This window comes from Melopsittacus undulatus, chromosome 5 (assembly GCF_012275295.1).
Source record: "Melopsittacus undulatus isolate bMelUnd1 chromosome 5, bMelUnd1.mat.Z, whole genome shotgun sequence".
In the NCBI taxonomy this organism is placed as follows: domain Eukaryota; kingdom Metazoa; phylum Chordata; class Aves; order Psittaciformes; family Psittaculidae; genus Melopsittacus; species Melopsittacus undulatus.
This window is the reverse complement of record NC_047531.1, coordinates 81,628,252-81,651,462: the sequence shown is the minus strand read 5'-3', so window position 1 is coordinate 81,651,462 and position 23,211 is coordinate 81,628,252. Positions and strand designations below refer to the sequence as shown.

Below are 23,211 nucleotides of genomic sequence, written 5' to 3'. Positions count from 1 at the left end.
TACTTCATCAAAAATAATTTAATGATTAGCAAAAGTTTTATTTTACTTTAGTTTACAAAGATGTAACTCCAGCACAACCACCTGAAAGGCTTTGCTTTCTAACAATCAGTTCTAGTCAATTTTAAAAATCCCTTAAAACAACAGTTTTTGATCAGTAGAACCACTCACTCTCCCTCCCACCCCTTAGTTGAAAACCAAGACCAGCATTTTCTCAGCTCAGTGTGCAGCTTCTTCCATCATTCTGGACTCCTGACGAAGTTCCATATAAATAAAAGTATTCATCAACCAAAATTAACAATAAGGTTTTTTTTTTTAACAGTCATCACTGATTTTGAAATATGAAACAATACTTGGGGGAAAGGACCGTAAACTGACTAACATGTTTATTTCATTTAGTCCATGGCAGCACAGGTTTTCTTCAGCCTAAAAACACGACTAGAAAATACTTCAGGACAGCCCCTATTTGCACACTATTCATTTAATGTGATATGCCAATTTCGTATTTCATAGCAAAAATAAGAATAGAAAAATGTAAAAACCAAACCACAGCTATACAATTGTACTGAAATGGTACCAGTATCTATTCCAGCATTAAATATATTTGCAAGTCAGCCAAGTCTTGTTCAAAGAAACAAAACTGATCATCACTGCCGGCCTGTTTTTCCATTTTCTGTAGTTTCCATTCTGAAACACAAGATAACAATTGGTAAAGCTTGTTATTAGAAACATGACAGATGAAGGAAAAAAATCCTAGACTTTGATATTTTTAATAATTACTTTTTACTTCAACAACCATCCTGTCTCTCCCTGCCCCCAACATACAATCTTATCTCTGCCTAATGCTTCTTTAAGGAATTAGTACACAGAGGAAAGGTTTTTGCAAAGAAACTTTCCTGCAACAACTGCAAAAAAGTTACCCATTATCAACCAAAAGGACAAAAGTCCATGTTCATGTCACTACAGAAAAACGATTTTGAAAATCTGAGCTTTAACAAGTTTTGTTTCAAGGGCTTAATTTTTACCAGCCTTCTTGCACGGATCCTTGACTACCACCATCTTATTCACCTAAGAGGAGGTTGGCTTGGTTTTTCAGTACTTTTTAGTACAGCATAAGATTCAACCACTTTATTATCAACAATATTTTTATACTAGCCATTCCTTTTGAAGCTAAAACATGCAACAGACTGGCAGAAGACATCTCAATTTAGCTACCATTTAACCCCTGAAGTTTAAAAGTTTTGCTGCAAGGGCAATGAATAAGGCCGAGGGAAAGACCATTTATCACTATTCAGCCTTGCTCAGCAAATACAAACTGAAAAGCAAACAGAAGTATAGCTCATCAGCACTGAGAAATGAAGAGATGTATACATTTTAAACCTCGAGAGAGTAAGGAGTCTTTTTACTGCTGTAACCGAAGTATTATTCCTCCATATTACAAGCTGACTACTGCCAAGATATTTGTACTGATGCATTCACTGATACAAACCCATTTTCTTCTTTCAGATGTTGATATAGCTCAGCTTTATTGTTGACAGAGTTCAAACGACCAATAAATTCCTGGTGTTTCCTAGAGTTGGCAGTATTAATCCTGTTACTCCATAAAGACAGCAAGGACATTGGCCCTAAAATTGCAAGTAAAAAGAGTCTAAGTGATTTAATTTCTGATGTCTTAAACATCATTTTAGAGATAAAAAATTACAGACTATGGTACTATAACATATTAAAACCACTAATATTTAACAACCTTTTGATAGAGGCTAAATAAAAAATATGCAGTGATAATAGCTTAGTAGTTGCTTCATATGAGATTTACTTTGCTTCAAATGTAGAATCTGAACATCAGCTCAGCCACTGCAATGGACAGCAGCTCACACCAAGGAAGCAATGTCAGTGAGAACTGCTCATTCTGACAACTATCCAGCAGGATGCAGTGATTTCTAATACCTGGCCTTAAATAGCATTTCTGACGTAGAGTAGCTAAAAAAGCACTACCAGAAACTCATCCAACCCCCTCCCATTAACTTAAGAACTTATCAGTATATCCACACAGTATCCTGGTACCTCTTTTAATAAGAATTAACATATTTATGAAGTATTCCTCAACACTGAGCATTTAATTAAAAGTTATCCTCAGTGACTTGGCTTTAACTCCAGTAAGATTCAATTAATTACTTTACAAAATACAGATTGATACAACAACTTCTATCTTTAAAGAATAAGAATAGTTATAGAATCATAGAATAGTTAGGGTTGGAAAGGACCTTAAGATCATCTAGTTCCAACCCCCCTGCCATGGGCAGGGACACATCCCACTGAACCATGTCACCCAAGGCTCTGTCCAATCTGGCCTTTAACACTGCCAGGGATGGAGCATTCACAGCCTCGCTGGGCAACCCATTCCAGTACATCACCATCCTAACAGTAAAGAATTTCTTTCTTTAGCCTGGGTCAGATTATCCTGGGTCAGATTACCCCCGGGTCAGATTAGGCCCAGGTCAGATTAGCCCGGGGTCAGATTAGCTCGAGTGACCCAGTTTGGATCATCCCGGGTCAGATTAGCTCAGATAAGATTAGAAAGGTGAGATTATCCTACCCTGCTTAACTTAGTTCAGCCTGAGTTATCTCGAGTTAGCCTTGGTTAACCTGGATTAGCCTATCCTCAGCCTGGGTTAGCCTAGCCTGGATTAGACTGGGTTAGCCTACCCTATCGTAGCCTATCATAGGTTAACCTAGATTAGCCTAGTCTAGCCTGGGTTAACCTGGATTAGCCTGACCTAATTTAGCCTAGCCTTGTTTAGCATGGGTTAGCCTAGTCTAAGGTACCCAGGGTTATTCTAGCCTGGGTTGGCCTAGCCTTGGTTAACCTGGGTTAGTCTAGCCTAGCCTAGCCTGTGCCTAACCTGTGTTAGCCTTGGTTAACCTGGAGTAGTTTAGCGTAGCCTAGCCTAGTCTTGGTTAGCCTGGGTCAGCCTAGCCTAGGGTACCCAGGGTTATTCTAGCCTGGGTTAGCCTAGCCTAGCCTGGGTTAGCCTAGCCTTGCCTGGGTTAGAATATCCTAGCCTAGCCTAGCCTTGCCTAGCCTTTGTTAACCTGGATTAGCCTAGCCTAGCCTAGCTTTGTTTAGCCTGGGTTAGCCTAAGCTAGCCTAGGCTAGCCTAGCCTGGTTTAGCCTAAACTAATCTAGACTGGATTAGCCAAGCCTAGCCTAGCCTGGGTTAACCTAGCCTGGGTTACTCTGAGTTAGCCTGGTTTAGCCTAGCCTAGCCTAGACTGGATTGGATTAGCCTAGCCTTGCCTAGCCTTTGTTAACCTGGATTAGCCTAGCCTAGCTTTGTTTAGCTTGGGTTAGCCTGAGTTAGCCTAGGCTAGCCTAGCCTGGTTTAGCCTAACCTAATCTAGACTGGATTAGCCCAGCCTAGCCTAGCCTGGATTAACCTAGCCTGGGTTACCCTGGGTTAGCCTGGTTTAGCCTAGCCTGGCCTAGCCTAGACTGGGTTGGCATACCCTGGGTTAGCCTGGGTTAGACTAGCCTACACTAGCCTAGCCTTGGTTTTCAAAGATTATTTGGGAATGTTGCTTAGGAGGAAATACTTTCAGCAGAGGCGTTTCATGAATTTGAATCATAAGAGTTATAGAATAGTTATGGTTGGAAAGGACCTTAAGATCATCCAGTTCCAACCCCCCTGCCATGGGTAGGGACACCTCACACTAAACCATATCACCCAAGGCTTCATCCAACCTGGCCCTGAACACTGCCAGGGATAGAGCATTCACTGCCTCCCTGGGCAACCCATTCCAGTGCCTCACCACCCTCACAGTAAAGAATTTCTTCCGTATATCCAAATCTAAACCTCTGCTGTTTAAGTTTCAACCCATTACCCATTGTCCTATCACTGCAGTCCCTAATGAATAGTCCCTCCCCAGCATCCTTATAAGCCCCCTTCAGATACTGGAAGGCTGCTATGAGGTCTCCACGCAGCCTTCTCTTCTCCAGGCTGAACAGCCCCAACTTTCTCAGCCCATCTTCATACGGGAGGTGTTCCAGGTCCCTGATCATAAAGATGTTGCAATTCTTCTGGTTTACCTTTTGCCTTTTCAACTGTGGGCATTTCATCCATTGTAATTAGAGGCTTCTTGTTGGGTGGCTCAGGAGAATCAGGTGAATCTTTGATAACTTCAGCTTCTGCTAGTTCTTCTTTTTCACGATCCAAGAGACCTTTTAGCCTTTTAAGAGGGAAGGAAAAACAATGAAGAAAAATATGCCAGTTCAGCACATATGATCTTTGACACCATTCTGTATTCCTCAAAGTTATACGCAACCCATATCATAAAAAATTTCTTTTGACTCCTTGGAATGAGTGAAAAGCAATAGGGAAGACTAGCCAAATAATCCTCTGGATAAAGCCTTAAGTAAAGGAAAAGATCTTAAAATAAGTTAGCTATCAGTATTTATATCATAAAATAATCCAGAATTTTGAAGGAAAGAGTAGCAAAAATATATAAAAATACCACACTATCTCCTTTATCTTTTCTATGTGAATTCAGGCCTATTCTATACCTTTTATCTCAGTCTCCATTTTTATTTCAGATATGAAAGTACAAGCAGTTGTAAGAATGCATTTGATCATACACAAAAGCATCATGAAACACCATCAGCATGGTGACAATATCGTAAGTGAGCCACATCAATCTGGTTTATCTGCCTAAACACTAAGCTAACTTTCAGGACAAAAATAACTGCCTGTCCAAAGTTTTTAGTCATGCTTTATATTTTATAGAGCTGTTTAATGTCTAATAGGTGGTGTGGCTAAAACAAAAATCAAACAATGACTCCTCAAGCTGCAAAGCCCTGCTAAGTGGTCAACAACTTGTGCAAAAATCACACTGCTTGTAAAATACGTTGATTTGAGAAGCCTGATAAGCAGGCACTGTAATAAGATGCCCATTTACCAAGTTTGGTAGGGGTGACTGATGCAAAAAACCTTGGGATCCACACTCCCTGGTAGTAAGCCAAGGTTAAAAGCATGAACACATCAAATTTAAGCCAACAACTGTTTCACCACAATTGCTCTCCGCTTTGCAATAGGGCCAGACAAAAATGATTATGCTACAGTTTTATTTCACATTAGAAAACTTACCTTTCTGATTCTTGCCATGGCTTATCTGATTCATAGTCTTTGCCCAACTTCTCCGACTTGTCTTCTTTGTCTTCTCTCTTTCTACCTCGTTTCTTGCGTTCCTCTTCCTCTGGGGGCTTGCTTCTGCAAGCCATCAAACATTCTAAGACTCGCTGGTGCTTATCAGAGTTGTTTATGTGTGCTCGTACAAGGGTCTCCAACTCATTCCACATAATCCGGTACTGTTCATCTCTAAGGCCAGAAAAAAACCCAAGTATTACATACAGAGTTACCTAGATCATTAAACCACTGAATAAATTAATGTTAAAAATATACCTTAAGAAACCCCCAAAAAAACCCCTAGACCCGAAGAATAACTCCAAACAGATTCTCTGTCCTCTTGTAGTGGAGACTGTCCACCTGGAATTACTCCATTCTTGAAACCTGAAACCACCCTGCATGTAACATTTTCCAGCTCACATCCAGAGTTAAGCTGAAATCAAAAAAGCTGTGTCCACTGAAATCAAATTCTTAACTTCCACAAGATCTCACTCCCAACAGGCACTTCTGAATTCCCTCAGGTGTTTGCTATCTATGCAATGTCAGCATCCACATACTCATGTACTGATATTAGTATTTAATTCTATTAGTATTTTTAATTTTTAATAATTTCTATTAGTATTAATATATTAGTATTTAATTCTTTAGACAAAAAGAAATTTAGGCAGAATTGTACCATGCTACTGTATATAAATTCCAGTCATGGGGGCAAATCTGTAGCTGAAGTTTTTTCAGCCAGTTCTTAGAAATACAATACACACAAGACAATGACTCAGGTATCTATGCTTGTTTTAAAGGAGCTGCCCATACTTTTAACAACAGCTTCAAAAGGATTGGACTATCCTAATGTAACCGAATTTTAAAGCATTGTTCATTTATTAATCTGAAATTATTCCATTTTCTCCATCCTTGCTTGTATCAATCTCTTCCCTTTCTTGATGACTATCTTTGCTTTCGTATTTTCAAATACTCACAACTCCTAGCTAATAAAATTATGTATTTTTCCCCTAACATACAGCAGTATCAATACTGTGGTAGCCCCTAAATGATGTAGGCGTTTGTTTTGCGGACATACAGCATTCACTTTGCTGCATTTTATCTTTGACCAAACTTCTTAAATCTTAAATTTGGTATGAAAACAGTATCAAGAGTATTTCTGAAAAAAGTCCAATATCAACAAAAAGAGATATGCATTTAACCTTTTTGGACCCTTTCCTCTGGTACCAACTGTTGAAATGGGCAGCGGATCATTTTTCCTCTCCATGTCTACCAAATTGTATATTGTTTTTTGACAATTCAGAACATCCTCATCAGTCATTGCTTCTTTTACAATCACACTGGCTAATGGCACTACCTGTAAGACAAAATATAAGTCAACACCAGAAAAATCTATGATTTCTTTCTTCCTGTTTCTCTCCTGTGACAAAGGCAATGGAACCGTGGAACATTGCACAATAAAAACACTTCCCTCTTATCCTCAATTTAGTAGTAACTCTGAGCAGGTATATGCAGACGTGTGCTTTCTTTACCCAGCAGCACTGTAGCTGTCAGATTCAATATTCTACCCTATTTAGATGTCATTGCCTATTGAATAGAATCTATTGACATAAAATACAGAGTACTTAAGTGAAAAAAGCTGAAAATAAATAGATTTGTGGCAAGTGATTTATAAGATACAGTTAATATTTCATCAAGTGGCAAGGCGAAGCTTTATCTAGAAGAGATTAAAAGGTTACAAACCACAGGTAACTTACAGCTTGCATGTTGAAGATGGTAGTCTGAGAAATAATCATAGGCCAGTAACGTGTATGTTTCTCTAACTGATCTTTTGCACGTTCCAATGGAATTTCAAGACTTCCATCGATCTTATATCTGGGCTCTAGAAAAGGAGTTAATCGGTTTTCCCTCATAAATTCACCAAAATCCTAATGATAACCAAACAAGATACAATTAGGCATTTCTCTAACAAAGTAACTTTCACGGAATGGGCAAAACAGCATAGTCTTATCAGTAACCATATACCATCCCCACAGCTAAATTTGCCTCTAGCAACCAAAGCCCTATTTGTAGATTTCAGATGTACATTATTCAGGGTGAATATAAAAACAGTTCTAGAAAAATATGCGTTAAAAGTTGATGCAAGGTTTTTGATAAGGAGGCCTGGATCTGCAAGGTATTTCATGTATGATAAAGAGTTGTATGTTTTCCTGGAAGCCCCTTGTTTGTTTGCAACAGATACAAAAGATGTGTTAAAAAAAGGAAACAAAATGCCAGCTGATTGTTTGCTCCATATCCAGGGTTCAAAGCTGACAACACCTATTTATTGTACAAACTATTCTGACAATGAGCAGGACAGTCCCATGTGTATCTGGCCCACAGAAAAAACTTGCCAAGAAAAATGTTACTCTAGAATTAGAACAAACTTTAAAATACTCATAGTGCATAAGGAGGCAAGTACTTCCTTGACATGGAAAGGATTCTATGGGGCAGGAAAAACAATAAGCAGATGTGCTACTTCATGCTAAATGTCTATCAGTAATACAAAGAAAAATAGTTTGACCATGCAATCCGCTCCAGCTCCCCAGAAAATGTACCAACATTCCCTTTACACATCTATTGCACTAAATCTCTTGTCAACTGAGATAAGCATCAATTTAAGAGAACAAAGAAAGAGAATCTTACTGTAATCCGGTAGTCAGTGACTCTCCCACCACACCCTTCACTAATTGATGGGGGATCTTCTAGAATTGATCGTGAGCTGCTTAATACATGCAGAAAAATTTCTCCTCCATGGCTGCTGAGCATGTGACTAATTACTTTAGAGCCAGATTTCCGTGGTTGTTCTAACAAAACAGAACGACCTGTTGGAAATGAGATCAGTTTTATTCATTTCTGTGCTGCAATTTTAGATTAAAAACTAAATATATACAATACAGGTCTGTACCTATCCAGCAAGACTATGGATCCATTAAAGCTGAATTTTCACCTAGCTGAACAAGAACTTACTCATCCCTATAGCAGAAACTGTCTCACTAAAAACAACTTCTAAAAAGTAACATAAAAACCTACTTGAGTATAAAGGTATCAATGGATACTATTTGTTAATGCTTAAATGGATACACTTTTCCAGAGAAATAAAACTGCCTTTGTCTTATGTCCAGTAAAAGCATAAAAAGGTGCATTTGCTGAACAAGTTATTATGTGGAAACAAAAATAGATCAGAAGAGAGGTTATCCACAATATGCTATTAATTTTGTTCTAACCATTTTTATTAATCAAAGTGCTTTTTCAGTACAGAACCTTTAGAGAAAAATACATTAAAATAGCATTTAATAAGACCACTGAATACTTATTTAGACATTCAAATTATCTGACTAAAGAAAACATCCTACTAAAAGGATGCCTGTAATGCAGTTGTTTTTGCAAAGTGTAAGAAATCCATTAAATTAAAAAAAATAAGTGTAAGAAAAACATAAAATTAACATAAACTACGTATTACGTGTTTGGAACAAACAAGGTAAGCTCTGGCTTACCTTTTTAACAGGATTTAAATGACAACCTCTTACAGCAAGATTGTTCATAGCAACAGGCAGGATCTTGCAGATAAGCTAAAGATAAACAAATCTAACCTACTTTCTAACTGATCCTAGTACACATAATGGGCATGTCTGCTTCAGTTGATCAACATACTTAGTTGGTCATAACCCAGTTAAGAGATTCCTGAGGCTGCCCAGCAAATGCTAAAAATCAGGCACAGACCTAAGCTGCTAATATTTTGCAATAGTCGGAATAAGCACTGTGATCAAGGGCACTATCAACTACTGAAAGCACTGTTTCCTACTAAACAGCATGAAGTAAGAAGTGTACTATATTTAGATTCAGAAAGAACTACCATATTTCAATACTTCTTTCTTTACATCTTTCCCCACCATCTCCAAGTTTCAAAACACATTCCATTTGCCTTTCAGTACATTTAACACCTTTCTTATTTATACAACATGTTAAAATAAACTTGGTATTTTTACAGTATACAGACATCAATTGTAACACAAACTGTGTTAAGTGCTCTATTCACAATATTAATTAAAAAATTAAATCATTAACCAAGGACACAAATTTACCATTAAGAAGAAAGTTTGTAAGACATGAAGAAGGTCTGCTATTTACATCTACTGGTGAAATTCTGTATGCTCCAGTGCAATAGTGCAATTCTGAAAAATAAATAGTAGAAAAGTCAAGAGTGTAGTATCACATACAGAAAAAACATCCTGCAAATGAAAGGGAGAGGAGGCTATTCCACAATCAGCAGAAGAGGTCCAGCTGTCTCTAACTAAAAGACTGCTCCTTTTACAATGTTCTTGCAATTGTTCCAGTATCCTCAACACCAAGAACTGAAAATACTTCCCAACTTCCATTTCCAGCAGAAGCTCCAGTTCTTTAACTCATGATTTTTTTCACTGTAGAGTCAGCTGTCTCCTACTTATCTATATCTTTGAGCTGCTGGCTCAAAGAGTCAACATGTTTTGCTGATAATATAAAGGGTACACAATCTGAATGGCCATGGGGTTCCGATGTTATCCCAAATCTTCTGTGTCTTTCCTTCACTTAGATTTGGAGAGAGATCTCTCCCTTACTTCAATCTGAAAGTTAATCTAGAGGGACTAGTCCACTGATAGCACCATTGCATACATTTAATTTCCTTACAAAACTTTTTATTTAGCACTCAAGATTAAAGTCAATACTTTGATTATATCTCTCCTTCCTCCCCCCAGAATTAAAACAAAAAAAGATTCAATGTCTCAGAGATGCTATGCTAAAACCCCACCACCGTGGAACTGACAAGTTACACTTGGCCCCGTGGGAAAGCAAACAATTACTCAACCTTGTAGTCAAGGACCAACTTCATGATACTTAAGAGGAGAATGAAAAAAGCCACAAAGCAAAACCCCTCCCACCTCTTACCCAAACCACTAATTAGCCAAGATCAGGAGAGCATTCTATGACCATTAGTAAATCAGGGTGCAGGCAGCAGCAAGGTTTCTAGAGCAAAAGGTAAAACCAACATTAACAAGAAATGAACTACCTCCTTGTTCAGATTCTTCTCCATGTACAGAGAGAATAGTGTTCAACACAAGTTAGAATAGCAGTTTTGTAAGATGCCATATTACCTACCCACACTATTCGTCCGAGGAGTACACCACTTTAATGTTACAGTTTCTTTAAATGTGCCTTCTCTGCTATTGCCACCTACATGATTATCACCTGCAATATAAAGTCAGAAAAAGTGTGTGATCAACCATATTTTTTATATTGCAATAAAAAACTCTAAACTTTGTGGTACAAAATATTTGTAACATGAGCATATACAAAATGTAATCTAACTTTTAAGTCAGATACCCAACTTGAGCAAAAAAATTATTTGCAGCAGCAGTTAAAAAGTAACCTCCAAAATCAGCAGCCATTGAAAGTATTTTAAAAACTAACTCTGCAAATAAAATGCTGAAGCTCCAGAGCATGTTCCACAGGTTTGATTCAGCATTCAGAAAATTATAGATATGTTTTATCTGTAACAGTATTTTCTTCTGAAATGCCTAGGACTTTAAGACAATATCCTCTTTATTCTTCCACACGGAAGTCAGAACTTTTAACAAATGTTAGAGCTTATCATTTCTTTATTACAAATTATATCCCCATGTCAAAACTGAAACTGATCTAAAGGCACATTTGACAAGATGAGCTTTTTGGGGGAAGAAGTATTTAGTCTCATCATTCAGTACCTTTGCTATGTCAGATTCAATCTGAACATCTCTCAACATGCTCTACTGGCAACAGATGTTTTATCATTAAAATACTTTCATACAATGTCTCATTGACAGTGTGGTCTGGCAAAAAACACACAAAGGCCTTAAATCGGACATCAATACTCCCTAATACATTAAACTACATTTCCACTAATGAGTTCTTAATGATCTTTGACATACAATTTCTCACCAAAGAATTAACTGAGTTTTGCATGAAATTTCATAATTACTGTAGCATAGTCACTTAATATGCTCAAAACCACACTTGGGAGGAATGAGACACGTCGACACACACTATTACATGTTATTTGCTATAGTTTAGTCTAATCTTTCATGTAAGAAATATCCTTTTATTTCAGGAAGACATTTAATCACAAAATAAATGTCTTATTTGATTATTAATCATGCAAGTAAATTGCAGATTTTTTTTCCCAGTTATATTAAAATAACTGTGATCATTTTAGAAGACCTCTCACTATCTAAAGGACAAACTTACTTAATCTAAAAATCCTCTAGCAACATTCCACAGAAATAAGCTCAATGCAAATGAATTACTTTTCTTGCATCAGAGCTATTACAGCTGAAAGATTTGTTCAAAAACAAATTAAAAGAAACCCAAATTTACAGAATCTATGAATAGAAGAAAAATGAAGAGCATTTGCTGTCAGAATTTGGTTTTGGCTTTTACTAGCAAACTAATTCTTTAAAAAAATAGGTATTACAAAACTGTTTCTCACCCCTTACAATAAAGCATTATGCTTTCAACACAGTAACACAAGTTCAGGTAAGTCTGATTCATTACTGTAGCATGCTATTTTTTCCCCCTCAACCCTTAATCATACACTCCACTAAAATACGATGCACAGTACTTGTGGTGATAATGAGTTACCTCAAAGTAATGGTAATCCCCTTAAGAGAAAACAAAGCACAAACTCCCTAAAATGGCTACTTATGGAACATGATTTCAAACTTCAGAAAATAAACATCCACTCTTATTTAAATAACTGACAGAACTCATTTGTTAAATTCTTTACTTCTTAGAAATTAAACCATAATCAACTTTCTAATGCTTTAAAACTATATAAGGTAGTTTCAGATAATGAAACAACTATTTACAGCCTACATGTATTCTATCTGCATAGTAAACCAGACTGAACTTTTAATGGCACTGAGTCATATAACAGAAGTTACAATCATTGCAGTAAGTTAAAACAGAGTATATACAAGCCTTTAAAAGCTTCAAATGAGATCTCAGCACTGAAAAGGCATACTGGCAAAGTATCCCATTACACAGTGGCACAGGCCACAGTTTTTTTCACCACCACTTCACATTTAATTCTACTAATACAGAATTTTTAGCTCAGTTTATTAACAAAATTATACATCAAGCACTGTTTTGTAACAAAATAGTTGTGCATAAGCCTTACTGCTGTGTTTTTCTAACCTCAATGGAGTTATTAAAAATTCACCTCAGAGAAATATTAGGTAATAATTCTAGATTTACAGAAACTACAATAGCTATTTCAAATACAATAAGAAAGCTCAAAAGCCAAATAACTGTTATCTTTTCCAAAGCAATTACTGTCATAAAACAGACCTATGAGATGTAAGTGATGGCAACTATTATTACCTGACAGATTAAAAGTTTAACTGTGCAAGGAACAATTGTCCATAAATACTCATAAGAAGTACTTTGTTTTGCAAAATCACAGCACATCCGGTCTCTCATCTTTTTATATCTCTAAAAGTTGACATGCCCCTCACACATATAAGCTGAATATATGTGAAAACTTGTCTGGTGAATTTGACCTTTTTTTTTCCACTAGTATAGACAACTTTATTACTACTTTAAAGTGAGTAATGAGTAAATCTCCAATGCCAGCATTACAAATTAAGTTCTTGAGTTGTAAGGAATAACTGAAAATATGCTAATCATGCCTAGAATTTTTATCAAGTTGAAGCTCGCAATCTCCGTGAAAGCAGGCTGATCAAAAGCCACTTTTAGAAGACTATTTATACTTACCACTCTTTAAAAAGTCAACATGTGCTTCTTTGTGATGAAGAAGCTCCACATCATAGTTGGCTGATGTGTTAGCATGTTGCTCTTCCTTTAAAAAAAACAAAGGTAGAAAGAATATAACTATTTTAGCAATAGGTCTGTTTTCATAAATGAATTATTCTACATTTACCTTTCACTCCAGAAGAAAACAAAAAGCCTCCAAAGTGCCTCAGACAACAACGGGATTGCAATGTTGAGGAAACTGTCTGCTCTCTGACCTGTTTAAAGATGCAGCCATCTGCATTTCCTCTTTTTTCCTTTTTGAAACCCTGATTTCCTCTTCATAGAAATGCCTTGACAAGGTTCATAGTGTAAGATATAGATAAAAACAAGCTTAACTACTTTTGTTGAAATCAGTGATGTTAAAGAAGCCTACAATATATTCAATACCACTAGCAGTTACAACTTTCTGAGCAGCCAAAATGGTCACTGCAGAATAGATTGGCACTTACTTTTCATACCTAAAAATCAAGAATCCAAACCAAAAAAACATGCTTCCAACTACCATTTCCTTGCACTTCAGATATCTACAAGTATAACCGCAGCTGAAAAATGGATGTTTGTAAAGAGGACACTGCATCTTTAAACAGCTGCAGAGAACTAGCAAAAACAGAACAGTAACTTTGGTAATTTATGCCAAGTTAAAAAAATAAAGAAAGAAAGAAAAAAAATCACAAAGAACCCAACATAGTCTATTACTATAAGGACAAAGGCAGAAGGGAGAGGCAGTAGCACACAGGTCAGAAAGTTACAGACAAGGTATTTGCAAACTTAAGTCACATTTATGCCATGACCCATGTCAAAATTTCATTAAAAGCTGTGAAAATGTTTTTTATTTTAATGTTTTAACTCATAAAATGCACACAGTATTTCTAGTTTTCAAAGATGCATGTAATGATCGACAGTATTTGAACTTGAAGAATTTTATTAAATCAGGAAAGTTGATCTCCCCTGCCCTTTTTGTCTGAATACGCACACTTCTGTTTCAATTGTCCCTTGCTGCCCAATCAGAAGATTATTATAAATTTAAAAACAGTTGAATTCTTAGTTGCAGTGATTTCCCTCCCAGCAGTGATAAAAAATTTAAAATTAGGGACATAAGCAACTCTGAACAGAAGATGTTTGATTTCTTTCTTAAGTAGATATATCCGCTATGCCCTGCTTCTGGTTTATGGATCTTCAAGCTGGAAAACCTACTGGAAAACCTTTAGTCAAAAGTCAGCTATTAGTTACAAACACCTTTATGTTGGGTGGGCATGATAATGAAACAGAGGAAAAAGACTCACTATGCCACTCTAATGCACAAGGGTCAGGAATATCTAAACACAACTAGAAGAAGACAAAAGAATCACAGACAAAGTAATCTGAGGTAAATAAGATTGTATTTATATAAAGTAATACAAGCAGAACTGAAATAACGCTTGTATTGCTACATCAAAAATTGAGATTCGGCAATACAACATATTGTTCTGTGATCCTTCTTTAATGTTTTTCCCCTTTATTTTTACTAACCTGGTCACAGACATTGAATGTGGGCTAATAAAAAAAAAAACAAAACAGAAAATATGATATGGAGAGAAAAACAATGTAAAAATTCAATTAAAATAAACATTAAGAGTTTTCAAACAAATTTAGAAGTGATGTAGCCAGTTAACACAAAGCTATAGACACAGTATTACCTTCATGGGAATGTTAGTTATTGTGGTTGAAGCCAAATCAAAGTGCTGTTGTACTAAAACATTCAGTTTTGTAGCCAGATGGCGACCAGCGCGGACACTGTGTACTTCACTGGTTAAAACAGGTGAAAGCTATAATAGAGAGCAGATGCTATTAATGAATTAAGTTATATTACCACATAACAGTATTACTCATTTAAAACTCTAAAATAAGCACCATTTATACTACTAAATTTAACTGGGGCAAAAATTACTACTCAAAAAAACCCACTCCATGGGAAACTAAGAAGGAAGAAGCAAAAATTAATTCTCATTCAGAATTTTGCTGGTTTTGTCGATTGTCCCACTTGCTATCGATCATCAAAAAAACAAAAAATCAGAAGTGTGCTAAAAACCTGCTTTGTTAATGGTTAATAGGAAGAATCAGCATCACAACATGGAGAAGTCTTAATAGCACCTCCTGGCCTTGTTTTCCTGCTCTTTTACCTACTGAGTAACAGGAACAAACTAATTTTCATATGCCTACCTATAACTGCATCATATATATATATATATATATATATATATATATACTAACACACACACAGAGCAAAAACAATGCAAGCCATAAGATACATTTGATTTTTCCCTAACTAATTAAGGACAAACCAACACAGCGATAAAGATGACTGTCTTACATAGGAAAGTAATAGACCATTTATTCTCTTCCAATTATGTAGGGTTGGGGTTTTTTTTTAGCACAACTAAAGTGTCTTTTAGAAAAGACTCTCAGGAAGGTAGATACAGGACTAGATGCCTTTCATGTTAAGCTTAAGAGTTTTCTGTGTCTTTTCTTTCTTACAAGCAGCACGTTAAAATACTGAGCAAAGCAGACTTGATGAAGAGCAGAATATATTACAAAACATTTTGGAAGTACTTGATTTCAAATCACCACTAAGCATACAAGTCCACAGATAATATACACATGCTTTGGTTACTGAACAACTGAGATGTTAATATATAGAATGATTTCTTATATGCATCCTTTCATCTTTTCATAAAATAATCTTTAAAACTACCTGTAGGGTTCTGCAAGTATTTGATGAACTTCAAGCATATTCTACATTCCTACAATGTTGCCCTTTCACTTGGAAGCAGATACATTTTCCAACGCTTTTCATTAAAAGGGCATTGTGTTAAATAAAAAGCTAATTTCGGTTTCATGAGAAAACCACTCAATTAAAAGGCTAAAAACTCTCACATGTTAGTCTTGATAACATAGAACAGTACAGTGCTGAATAGTATCTACATCATTCACTGACAGATTTGGGAAAACCAGGCTTGTGTTAGCTAGCAGCTTATGCTTGAATAGCAGAAAAGTTACTCAACTAACCTATTCAACACACCAAGTAGTTGATGGTTTCCCACTGTGTTTTTAAATGTGCGCTTCATTCTCAAAAAAACAAACCCCAAGACTATAATCCTGTAGCATTAGGAGGCTTACTTCACAAAACCAAAATTGAATCATGAATGATTAATGCAAAAAAGTAATGAAATCAAAAAAGGGGTATCATGTACACACCAAGACTACAAACCAAGAAAAAGCATTTATATGAGATGACAATATTCTTGCTGTCAGCTTTTCTGAGACTTATCACCTGTACTTTTTCCTACACCTTACCAGAGACCAGAGCACAAAATGTTATTGCAGAATACTTAACATGCACTGTCTACTTCAAGTCTGATGTGATTGCTAATCCTTGGACAAATTTCCTCATTTTAAACTCCTTACCTCTTTTTTAGGACGATCTGAAACAAGGCTATCTTCACCAACTGGGTACGTGTGGATTAAGACCAATTCACACTTCTGAATCTGCATTAGACTTAAAAATAAAAGCTTTCTATTTAGTCTGCCACACTGGAGGCTATCTCCTAGAAAATCAGTTCTTCCAAGACTTATCTGACTTTAGAAACACGGAATTATACAGATGTATCATACTGTTTCTGAAAGCATTCTGTAGAAACTATGTTAACAATGATTTGCAAAAGCACATACTTTAAAATAATATTATTTAAGAAAAGCATAACATTTCTAGCTCTTCCAATGCTATAGCACTGTGTTTCTTTTGGGACATATTAGTGGAATAGATCCTTAACTGGTGTAACCTGTTCGGCTTCATTCAGCCGAAAACCAGCACTACAGAAGATTTGTGTCTTCAAGTTCACGCACAGGTATTAATAAGGGGACTCCAGTGAATATGAAAACAACTCCCCAGATAGCATGCTTATCTCCCTAGATGGCTGGAAATTTGGAGAGATCAAAACATTGTTCCACATCTCTACCTACAGGAATGAGATCACTTTTCTGTCTTTACAGTGGACTTGGAATCTGATTCTCTGGGGCAGTATCCTTCCTACATGCTGAAACTGCAACTGCAGCAAGTAAACATAGGAGACTCCCGCTTCTGCTATTTAAGTGCCTAAGGAGCAATCAAGAATAAGATCTCAACCTATTATACACTTTACAAGGCAATACACAGTCCCTGGGCCAAACAGTTTAGCATTTAATTAGACAAAACAGATGGTGGAAAAATGACTTCTCACTGGAGACACAACCTGTATTTCAAGAGATTTCTTTATCTCAAGGGAAGTGTCAAGCAACATAATTTAGAAATTAAAGGCTAATTTCAAAGAAGTTAACTATTTTAGCTGAAGGTGAATGTAAAACTAATGCAGTGCTGAGAAGAAAACATGCATCAGATGCACTACTGATTACAAATATACAATATATAACAAGGCACAGTTACACATTTTATTTTGGAGCAAGATGTAGAATGTAACAACCTAAAATACTGTACTGTTCCGGTGCGGATAAATGACGGTACTGAAAAGCTAATGACTACACTCCAGCTCTAAGTCAACAATATCATGATTTAGCAACTTCTATTTCACACAGGTATTCATTCAAACAGTTCATTAGAATAAATTTTAAGTAACAAAAATACATCCATATTTCACAGAGGAGGCAACAGGCACAGACAAAATATGATAAGCTACATCTGTAAAATGTATACTCACTGATCTGAATTAGCTGCAAGTTTGTTATGCTCATGAATGGTTTCCTGAACACAGTCCTCAAGCATTCGAACATGGCTGTCACTAGAAAGACATTTTATATTTATTTTTAATGCAGGATAACAAATCCTCCCATTCAAAGCAACATGCCACTAAATACCCTCTTATTTCAAGTGGGAATTCTTTGATTTGTTACAGACCACCCTAGATGAAATGTTTAATAAGGCAAAAAAGAATCTAACAAAGACCACAAAAAAGCTAGCTATGTAGAGCATGAATTCCTGACAACAAAAGGCTTCTAAAGATTTATGGAAGAACTTCTCTGCAAATGGTAGAAGCACATGATCATACATACCTTTTTGCATTAGTAATACAGATTATTCTTCCTCTGTTTCCCACACGCTCTGCATTTTCCATGAGCATGGTTCGAGCCTCATGCTGGTATTCTGTTATCTTGCAGAGTGCTTCAACTGCTGCAACCAGACCATGAAGTATGCTGCAGCATTCTGGATCTGCCCGAGGATTAGGTGGCCCGACAGCTGCTAATGCTGCCATCAACTAATTAAAAAGAAAAAAATTGTTATTGAAAGTTACTTCCCAGCCCTTTGTTAAAGTGATCAGCTAAGAGAAAAAGTCATCATTATAACTGACCTTACATGCAAATTAATATTGAGAGAAAACCAGACAGAGCTATTAAAGACCATTATATGCTGCCAACCTTATAGAAAACATTTGGCCTTAAATTATTCTTTACAATTCATTTATTAAGTATTACAAAGCCTCGAGAATGTTATAATTTCTTACTGAAAAATACCTGGCTATAATAACAAGTTATATTCAATACTGAAATCAATTATAATATTATCAGTTGCCACCTGCTTTTATTCTCTGAGATTCTGGAAATTCAGTTCCTCCCCAGAGAAAACAAATTTTTCAGAGGATGAGCCCATTCAGTATTAAACAAAATGAGAACAAGAGAATATTCACTTTTTTTACAGTTTATTTGCCTATAGTGCACATATAAAGAAAACCAAATTTAAAATTCAAGAAGTATCATCAAATTAAAGAAGAAATACATAGGTAATTTCCTCACAACATTTAATATATATCTCTATACTCAAAGCTACTGGATTCTTTTTAACTTATGTAAAGCTGCCTATAGAATAGTCCATCCTCACAGGTCGCTACTTAAAATTCTATTACACAATTTCAGACCAGGTCTGCTGTTTTAATTAACCAAAGTTATTTCATACTTAACATCGTAAGAAGCTGCTGTTTATTCCACAATTAATCTAGACTTAAAACCCAAAAGGAGAGTTACAAAGCATACCTCCTGCAAGTTCTGATCTTCTTGAGTCCAAGAATTCAAGACATGAGCCCCAGAATCACTCACAATGAAATTCACCTAAAAGGATCAAGAAAAGCACATGTAAGATCTTACTATATCAAACCATACAGATAACAGCCATTATGGCTACTTCCTCAAATCCAAACAAATATGAATTACACCCTTTCTTCTGATATTCTGGAGATATGTGCAATGACCAGGCAAACTAAAAATAAGACAACAAAACCACAAAAAACATCCACTCCTACTACATTCAGTTACCCTTTTGTAACATTACAGTTAGCAACTTCTTACTCTGTTTATATTTTAAAGCTACTAAATCAGTATCTAGACCAAATTAGTATTGCAGGGTATTATGAAGAATTTTAATAGTTAGGAAATATTTTCAGAAGAATAGCTACAAAATAAATACTTATCCTGCAATATTACAAGTGATTCTCCAAAGACTGTCACAGTAGATCACAGCAGTAAATACCTAGCAAAATTTACTAAATATCACATAGCAACATAAGTTCTAATGACGACAAAAAAGTCAAGAGGAAGCACACCCACCACCTCAACTTGAGTTTCCCATACCACAGAATCATGGAATAGTTAGGGCTGGAAAGGACCTCAAGATCATCTGGTTTCAAACCCCCCCAAACACCTCACCACCCTTACAGTAAAGAATTTCTTCCTTATATCCAATCTAAACCTCCCCTGTCTAAGTTTTAACCCATTACCCCTTGTCCTATCACTACAGTCCCTGATGAAGAGTCCCTCCCCAGCATCCCTATAGGCCCCCTTCAGATACTGGAAGGCTGCTATGAGGTCTCCATGCAACCTTCTCTTCTCCAGGCTGAACAGCCCCAACTTTCTCAACCTGTCTTCATATGGGAGGTGCTCCAGTCCCCTGATCATCCTCGTGGCCTCCTCTGGACTTGTTCTAACAGTTCCATGTCCTTTTTATGTTGAGGACACCAGAACTGCACACAATACTCAAGTGAGGTCTCACGAGAGCAGAGGCTTCAGTTCAGCCAACTGATTCAAATCCATTAAGCATACACTTGATATAATCCCACGATGGGACTTGACCGTGTATTAAATGCTCCAGAGTCTAAATTCAACATTCATTGTCTTGAGAACCAAGGACATGTAATCCATAAAGTCAGTGCAGATGACATGCATCAAACCACTGAACTACTGTATGTACTTGTTAGTGCCCAGCCCCTGGCTCAGCTGCTCCCTGACATAGCCAGTATTCCACCATCCCTATTTTGTGCCAATATTACTGTCACAAGGATGTTTCCTTTTTTTTTTTTAAGGGTGACTAACCTATAGGACATTGCACAATGATTTACTCAGTGAGAAAAGATCTAAAAAACAAGTATCAGTACCTTAATTTATGATACAGTGTCACAGAACCCACCAGGGATTTATTTTTCTAAACAAGGAGCTGTGTGCCAGGAAACTCTCCCACTTTTTCAAACTGGTAACTGAAAGGCAACCCTACCTGTCCCTAAAACCCAGAATTACTTCAAAGTTGAGACCAAGAACCTTATGCATTGCTACCAAGCATGTTGAGAAATCAAATTCAATTTGAAACAATACCTCATTCAAGCTTTTGTAAACTTATAGCTCTGGAGAACACAATAATATCTGCAGGTTACCTTAAAGCATCTCTCTATGTTTTGCACCGAGTAACAAAGTGACATTAAGACAATGAAAGGATCCAAAAATAAACATGTACTGGGATTCATATACTCCTCAAACCCATTTAAATAGCTATGAAGTGTAACAACAGCAGAAATAATTTTTTACATAATAAATTATATTTGATCTTTTAATCTAACCATCAGCTAACAATATTAAGACTACAATAAAATGAAGAAATACCCCTTATGCTATAAAGTATCATTTGCAGTGGGGCTAGAACTTACCAGTTTCTTGAAAGGGAAAATATCATACATTATTCTACAGTACTCCATGGATGATTCCACCGAACAGGTCCATAGTGATTTTGATATGGGTGCTATAGGTATAATTCCTTGGGTCCGATTCTTTACTAACATATCAAATTCCACATGTTGCCTGCAGGACTCTGCCATATACGGGCAGTGATCCACAACGAAAACAGTTTTATGAGACTCAGAAAAGATTTTCATTTTCTTCCTAAAAGAAGCAGATATAAACATCTGAACAAAATTGTACAAAGCAAGAAAAGTCACATCAAGATTACTGTGCAACTTAGTAAGAGTAAAAATCATCTTACTAGGCGATGCAAGTTTCAAAGGTTACCTCTTGCAGTAGATTATGCATTGCATACATTAGGTCCTACAAAACTGCTAAGCTTTAAAAAAAATACAACCAACAAAATTCCCAGTTTAAGAATCTATATACATATCCTTTAGAACTCTTGCTAGCATATGTATATAGAATACTAGATTTCTATTTCCTAACCTTAGGAGGGAAAAAACAGAGAAAAGTAGTGTTGCAAAGGTAAGACCAAAGCACACTATTATCCTCCCCATTTTTCTAATTAAAGGATACTTTGGGGGGGATAAAAGTACAAAAACTGCTTCCTATTTAAAGCTTATTTCCTAAAATAAGCAACATGGAAAAAAAAGTTATTTTTAGTTAGGTTATACAAAGTCTGAAGCTGCATAAACACCTGACTTCTAAGTAGATTTTTCAGCTTTCACTTTGCTAGATACATCTTTCTGTTTTTAAACCAACATTTGCATCTCTACTTTGATCTCTCACTGACAGGTACACCAAGTCTGAAATTATAATGCATGTGTTTCTTATCAAGCAAGACTCATAGGACCACCCTGGTATTTGTCCCAGCCATAAAGCTTAGAAGCTCTGCAATGAAGTGTGGTACACCTCCCTGTTTCACAACAGACTGGGTTTTGCTCTTCTACAGCATCGCTGAAATACTTTTGAAGCAACTATAACATCAGATCTTGTGTTAGGGTGGACATCCTAACCTGAAGACCCAAACTACATATGAAAATTAATCTCAGACCAGTGCTATTTAGACCACTATTCTCAGGTCAAACGCTCCTCAAATTTACTCAACTTCCAGATGCTTCTGCAACATTTGTAATATAAAAATCTACTTTGTCCACACAAATGCTGATTAATTACAGCATATACAAGACCAAAGATATATAAGTTCATTTAATAAAACAAAATATTAAACCAACAAAGGCTATAAATGCTCCAACCCTGGCAGTGTTCATGGCCAGGCTGGTCGGGGCCTTGAGTGACATATCCCTGCCCAAGTCAAGGGGATTGGAACTAGACGATCAAGGTCCTTTCCAACCCAAACCATTCTGTGATTCTATGACTTAAACGAGTCAACTGCGTTCAGAACCTTGGGGGGGTGGGGGAATGATGGGACGATTTCCCTCAGCAACAGGTGCAGCTGCCGGGGCACAGTTCACCTCTTTCAGCCTCAGCCAAGCCCAGTGGTCCTGGCCCAAGAGTTTGCCTCTTATGTTTAGCCTGGCAGAGCGCCTGGGAGGAAGGGGGAGCTCCCCGGGCCAAGCAGGCAGGAGGGGCCGGCGGGGTGCGGAGGAGGCGAGGTCGGTGCCGGTCCGCCCGCAGGCTCGAGGCAGGGGAAGGGAAGCGTTTCTTACCTGGGCCGGCTCCTCCTCTGCTGCAGAAGTCCCGGCCCCGCTCCGCGGCGCGCCCGGGCCCGCCCGCGGGCTCGCTCCGAGGAGGAGGAATGAGGCCCACGGGACGCCCTAGACAGGGTCGGGCGCGGACGCCTCCGCCCAGGCGACCTCCATGCCCCTCCGCCCGCTTCCTCCTCCTCCTCCTCCTCCTCCGGCTCCGCAGCGAGCTCGGGGCCCAGCTCCTGCCTCCGCGACCGGCGCCCGCGGGGGTGGGAGAAGCGGCCGAAGCCCCCCCCGCTCCGCCCACCCCTGAGGCCACGGGACCCCCGCGCGGCCACTTACGCCGCTGGCCCCGCGGCTCCCCCAGCGCTGGCAGGGGGAGCGCCTCTCCCCTTCCTCCCTCCTTCCCCCCGGCCCCGTTACGCTCCGCGGCCGCTCCAGCCACCCGGCCCCGGCGGCGGCGAGCACAGCTCACTCGCCCCCCATAACGGCCC

General features: G+C 37.6%; 1 protein-coding gene across 1 annotated transcript; it reads right to left on the bottom strand.

Annotated features, from left to right (window-relative positions):
* Positions 1 to 22,951, bottom strand: INTS13 (integrator complex subunit 13). The gene is made up of 17 exons (XM_034063181.1): positions 22,739 to 22,951; positions 21,035 to 21,266; positions 19,098 to 19,172; positions 18,123 to 18,325; positions 17,771 to 17,851; positions 16,485 to 16,575; positions 14,717 to 14,845; positions 13,002 to 13,086; positions 10,350 to 10,439; positions 9,299 to 9,388; positions 7,860 to 8,038; positions 6,932 to 7,102; positions 6,377 to 6,531; positions 5,139 to 5,369; positions 4,085 to 4,224; positions 1,487 to 1,622; positions 1 to 684 (listed from the first exon to the last, which is right to left on the bottom strand). Exons 2-17 carry the CDS (start codon positions 21,257 to 21,259, stop codon positions 645 to 647), a joined length of 2,121 nt encoding a protein of 706 aa, XP_033919072.1. The 5' UTR covers positions 21,260 to 21,266; positions 22,739 to 22,951; the 3' UTR covers positions 1 to 644.
* Between the last annotated feature and the right edge of the window lie 260 nt (positions 22,952 to 23,211).